The 5,641-nt window shown below is 38.9% G+C and overlaps 1 protein-coding gene across 1 annotated transcript; it reads right to left on the bottom strand.

Moving 5' to 3' along the window:
- Positions 1-330: 330 nt before the first annotated feature.
- LOC122746638 (olfactory receptor 52B2-like) lies at positions 331-5,126 on the bottom strand. The gene is made up of 2 exons (XM_043992430.1): positions 4,204-5,126; positions 331-349 (listed from the first exon to the last, which is right to left on the bottom strand). The coding sequence occupies exons 1-2, from the start codon at positions 5,124-5,126 to the stop codon at positions 331-333; spliced, it is 942 nt and encodes a 313-aa protein (XP_043848365.1).
- Between the last annotated feature and the right edge of the window lie 515 nt (positions 5,127-5,641).

The raw sequence follows: 5,641 nt of genomic DNA, 5'->3' as shown, positions 1-5,641 counted from the left end.
AGAATGCAAAACTCCTTTTACAAGAGCATCAATAAGAAAGATACACACACATTCATGGGTGATCACTCTCAGTGCCAGGATTATAACTGATTCTCCAATACTTACACACATGTATTCACACACTGTGCAAAAATTGGAAAATTATCAAAGCTCCTAGCAGTTCTTTTCAAATAATTCTTGTATATGAACAAAATAGTAATGGAGGGTAACACAAATGGTTGAAGAGGCCAGTAATATTGAATACAACTTGGAAAGGTGAATATAGGGTTGAATCAAAGACAGTGTAGTACAATGGAAAGGGGATGGTATTTGGAGTCAGAGGACTTGGGTTTAAATCCTACCCATGTGACTTTGACTAAGTTACTTCTTTTTCCATCTTGGTTTCCTTATCTATAAAATGAATGGATTGGATTTGATGACCTCTGAGATTCCTTTCAATTCCAAATCTATAGGTCTATGGAGGGAATAAATCAACATCAGAGAGATGCTTATTGGAGATAAAGGAGACTAATGTTCAAACTAGCCCAGAATTTAAAACCTTCCCCATTCTACCTCCCACTTTCCTTTTCAGCTTTATCAATAAAACTTATTTTAATGCATTCTTTTCTTAAGGCATATTGGACTCTTAGCTGTCCTCAGACAACTTCCAACTTCTTGCACTTCCATGAATTTTCACAGAGAGACACAAATACCTGCAATATACTGAGACAGCCTTAGTTTTACCTGCTGAAACCCAGATGAAAATATTTTCTAACTCCACAAATTTTTGATGGAAAAGATTAGAGCTTATATTATTATTCATAAAAAGGCAATTAAGAAAACATTAAAAAATTTTTACCAACTCAAGAGCACACAGTTGGGAAATACAGAATTCTTTCTTGAGTTGAGTGTGTGACTTTAGGCAATTTGGCAGGGCAGGTATTTGAACTTGATCTGCAAAGTTGAGGTGATTTGTTAAGATAACCTTTCATGTTGCTTCACATTCTAAATGCAATGATCTTAATCCTAGAATTTTAGATTTAGAAGGAATCCCAAAAATCATAGTGTGAAGATAAACAACTTTGAAAGGCTTAGGAATTCTACTTAATAGGATTGACTTAGGGTGCAGATTGAGATATATTTTATTTGGATATGGCCAAAGTGGGAGTTTTATTTTGCATGACTACATGTTTGTTACATGGGTTTTCTTTTTCTTTTTTTAACCGAATTATTATTTTTATTGGCATTAATCTTTTGGGTCTGAACATCCAATGTTCATTCAAACAAGCAACTGATATATAATGATTTTTTTTAAATTTACTGACATTTTCTGTTTCTTACATCACCATAGTATCCCATATATTCCTTCCCCTCACCACTCCCAGAGAACCATCCCAGAGATCAATACAATGATAAAACAGGAGTTCAAAAGAGTAAAAATGAAATATGCCACTCACTTCAATGAGTATAACATGTGGGAAGAGCTATACATTTTTGGACCAAGTTAATGTGGCAGTTTACTTCTATGAACCATGTAGATATGTATTTTTTTTTTTTAGTGAGGCAATTGGGGTCAAGTGACTTGCCCAGGGTCACACAGCTAGTAAATATCAAGTGTCTGAGGCCGGATCCGAACTCAGGTACTCCCAACTCCAGGGTCGGTGCTCTATCCACTGCGCCATCTAGCTGCCCCCATGTAGATATGTATTGAGGGGTTTGATTTTTGTTTTTAATTTGCTCAGCAGTAAAGATCATGAGAAGAGTAGATTAACTTAAAATGCTTAAGACAAGATAATTTTAGGGGGAGACACTAGGTACTGGGAGGAATAAAGAAAGGCTTAATGTAGGAGGTGGTATTAGAACAGAGCTTTGAAGAAATTGAGGTAATCTAAGAAGCAGAAATGAAGAGGAATATGCCACAGTGTATAATTATATTTCAGTGAATAATATCCTTCAAAAAACATAAAGAACTATGAGCTTGATAAGCTTAAGTAAAGTTAAATGAAATCATAACTGGTTCATGATCAATGTGGAGGGAGATCTCTGCTGTCTAGTTATTTGAGATCTATCTTTCATGGAACATTGTCTAATATTCCACACCCTCACCCCCATTCCAATGATTTAAATGAAGAAATAGATGTTATAATTATCAAGTTTTGATATGAAGCTGGGAAGGATAGCTGACATGCTAAACTACAGACTTGGCATCCAAAAGTCCTTGACAAACCAGACAATGGCCCAGATCTAAGAAGAGTAAAATAAGCAGCCATCATAGTTTCATACATAGCTATAGAGTTTGAAGGGACCTTAGAGGTCATGTAGTCTAATCTTCTCATTTTACATTTATGAGGAAACTGAGGCTGAGAAAGGTTAATGACTTGCCTAGGGTAACTCAAATAGGAAGTGTCTGAGGTGGAGGCACTAGTTACTAGGAGGAATTCCCACATCTTAGAAAGAATATGGACAGGCTCTTTCAGAGGGAAAAGTGATTTGCAAAGGGATGGTATTGAACACTGATTGATTATTTTAACACCATATTGTGACAATGTTTAAAACATAGGGCTATGTTTAGTCTTTCAAAGAGAAAAATTAGAGGGAGCATGGTACCAGACTTCAGGTATTTAAAGGATTGTCATGTAGAAAAGAGATTAAATTCTGTCTGCTTCTTGCTAGATTGCAGAAAAGGATATATGGGTGAACATTGACATAAGGTTTTATATTGATGTAAGGAAAACTTTCCAACAATTCAAACTATTCAAGAGGAATATCCTACTTCAAAAGTGAATGCTTCCTATTATATAAAAATTAAACTTGGCCTGAAATAAGAGATGAGATAGTGTACCCTTTCTCCTTCTCTTCAGAGGTGGGGAACTAGGAGTATATAATGTTATACATATCATCAGTCATGGCATCTTATTTAGTTTTGTTGACCTGCCTCCTTTTCCTCCTTTAAAAAAAATCTAGAACACATCTTACATAGGATGTCTCACTGGCATGGGAAGAGAGCATACATACATATGGAAATGAAGGTGATGTAAAATTAAAAGATATCCTTTTGCTTTTTAAAAAGAAGAATGTGATATATTAATAAGGGTCATCAAAACAGGCTGTATGACCAATTTCAGGGGTAGTGTAGATTCTTGGTCAGTTTCCTTACGTTGGTACAGGTTGAATTGGAGACATTCTGATGGGATAATAGAGAAGGAAGATATTCTCCCTCCTGGCCAGTGCTTGGGAAGGTATTAACAGTCCTTCAGAAAGAGAAAGTAGGAATAATAACAACATAAAATTAGTGGTCATCATTATCATAATAACCCTAACAACAATGATGATAATAAACCATCCCTTATAGTGGGTGTTTTGTAGTTTTAAATTTGATTAAATATAAATTTTGGATTCATTCTCTCATCTGATTTTCACCAAAAAAAATGCTTTTAAAGTAGGCACAGCAGATATTTTTACTAACTCAGAGCCCAGTACTTATCCAACATTGTACACTATACAAAGATTAAACCTTTATTAAGTGTTTACAATGGTCAGAAAACACTATACTAGGCATTGGTAAAGAGTCCAACTTTAGCTAATATAGTATCCTTTCCCTCATGGAGGTTATCCTCTAATAAGTGTTATGACACAGGCATTTAAATAACTATAATACAAAGTAATACCGAAGAATTTCATTAATCCTACCCCCCCAAAGTGCTATATGAGAGCAAAAGAGTGGGAAGGCCAAGGTTTTTACCACAAGGTAAGATGAGGGTAGGCTTCCTGGAAGAGGCTTTGTTCAAGTTGGGCTTCAAAGGATAGGTAGGAATGCAACTGAAAAAGAGAGGACATTCCAAGACACCCAGGATATAGAGAGCAGCATGAGGAAAGACAAGAAACTGCAGGATGTATCTGGGGACAAAGAGTAGCTCTTTTTTGGCTAGAATGTTATGCATCTTTCAAAAGGATTCTATGCTTCATTAATGGATACATGAGCAGATTCATTCAAGTAGTGAATTCTCTGAATATTTACCAAAAAGTGTCAATTCCATGCAACTGTCTAGGACAACAATATCATGAGAAAAAGGGAGCCTTAAATTTGGTTTCATTCTCTATCCCAATCCTAAATTTACTTCAATGTAAGGTGAAAAGTTATCTCATTTATCCCCCTTCCAGATCCAAATCTCTATCCATCATGATTCCAGCCTCATTCAAAAGCATTTCCCTTTTGGTGAAAACAAAAGGGCTACTCGCTCTCTGATTTGTTTGGTTTTGACCCCATAAATAATTGGGTTCATCATGGGAGGCACAAGCACATAGAGATTAGCCAGTAGAATGTGCACGTGCCTAGGGATTTTCCGGCCAAAGCGCTGAGCAATGACAGTGAAAATCCCTGGAAGGTAGAACATGAGAATGACACAGACGTGGGACCCACATGTACTCAGTGTCTTGAGCCGGGCATCTCTGGAAGGTAGTCTGAAAACTGCCCGGAGGATGAGAATATAGGAGATGACAATGACCACCATGTCGAGCATGACACTGAGCAAGGGCACAGAAATTCCATACCAGATATTGATGGTAATATCTGCACAGGCCAGCTTGGCCAGGCCCATGTGTTCACAGAACGTGTGGGCGATGATGTTGGTACGGCAGAAGGGCAGGCGCTTCAGCAGGAAGACAATAGGGAAGACGGTAGCAAAGCTCCTGAACACTACAATGCCCCCAATTTTGCCAATGACGCTGTGTTTGAGGATGGTGGTATACTGTAGTGGGTAGCAGATGGCCACGTAGCGGTCAAAGGCCATGGCCAGCAGGATTCCTGACTCCACCACAAAGGCAAAGTGCATGAAGAAGAGCTGAGTGACGCAGCCCCCAAAGGAGATGCTTGTGTCATCCATCCAGAAGATGGCCAGGGCCTTGGGCACAGTAGAAGTAGACAGGATCAGGTCCCAGAATGCCAGCATGGACAGGAAGAGGTACATGGGCTCATGGAGACTGCGCTCAGCAGCCACCACAAAGATCAGGATGAGATTTCCTGATGCAGCAACCAGGTACATCAGGCAGAAGGGGATGGAGATCCACAGATGCATATCCTTTAGGCCAGGGATGCCAATCAGAACAAACATGTCATAATTGATGGTGGAGAGGTTGGGAGCAGACATATCATGAAAATTGGAAATCGCACTCACTCACGTTCCTGCCTGCCTTGCAGCCAAGCTATGAGGAGTCACAGGGCTAGAAAAGAGAAGCATAATCAAGTAATTAAAAAGAATTTCTCAAGTCCCTTCTATTGCACCAGTCCTATGCTTTTTTTTAGATTTTTTTTTTTTTTTGGTGAGGCAATTGGGGTAAGTGACTTGCCCAAGGTCACACAGCTAGTAACTGTCTGAGGCTGGATTTGAACTCAGGTACTCCTGAATCCAGGGCCGATGCTTATCCACTGCACCATCTAGCTGCCCCCCTTTGCTTTTTTTTAAGTGAGGCAATGGGGGTTAAGTAACTTGCCCAGGGTCACATAACTAGTAAGTGTTAAGTGGCTGAGGCCAAATTTGAACTCAGGTACTCCTGACTCCAGGGCCGGTGCTCTATCCAGTGAACCACCTAGCTGCCCCAGTCCTATGCTTTTAAAAACAGCAATTTAGGAGTCATTTAGGTGATGGAGTGAATAAAGCACTGG

This window comes from Dromiciops gliroides, chromosome 3 (assembly GCF_019393635.1).
Source record: "Dromiciops gliroides isolate mDroGli1 chromosome 3, mDroGli1.pri, whole genome shotgun sequence".
Taxonomy (NCBI): domain Eukaryota; kingdom Metazoa; phylum Chordata; class Mammalia; order Microbiotheria; family Microbiotheriidae; genus Dromiciops; species Dromiciops gliroides.
Note: the sequence above shows the minus strand (reverse complement) of the source record. Positions and strands in the feature narration are given on the sequence as shown.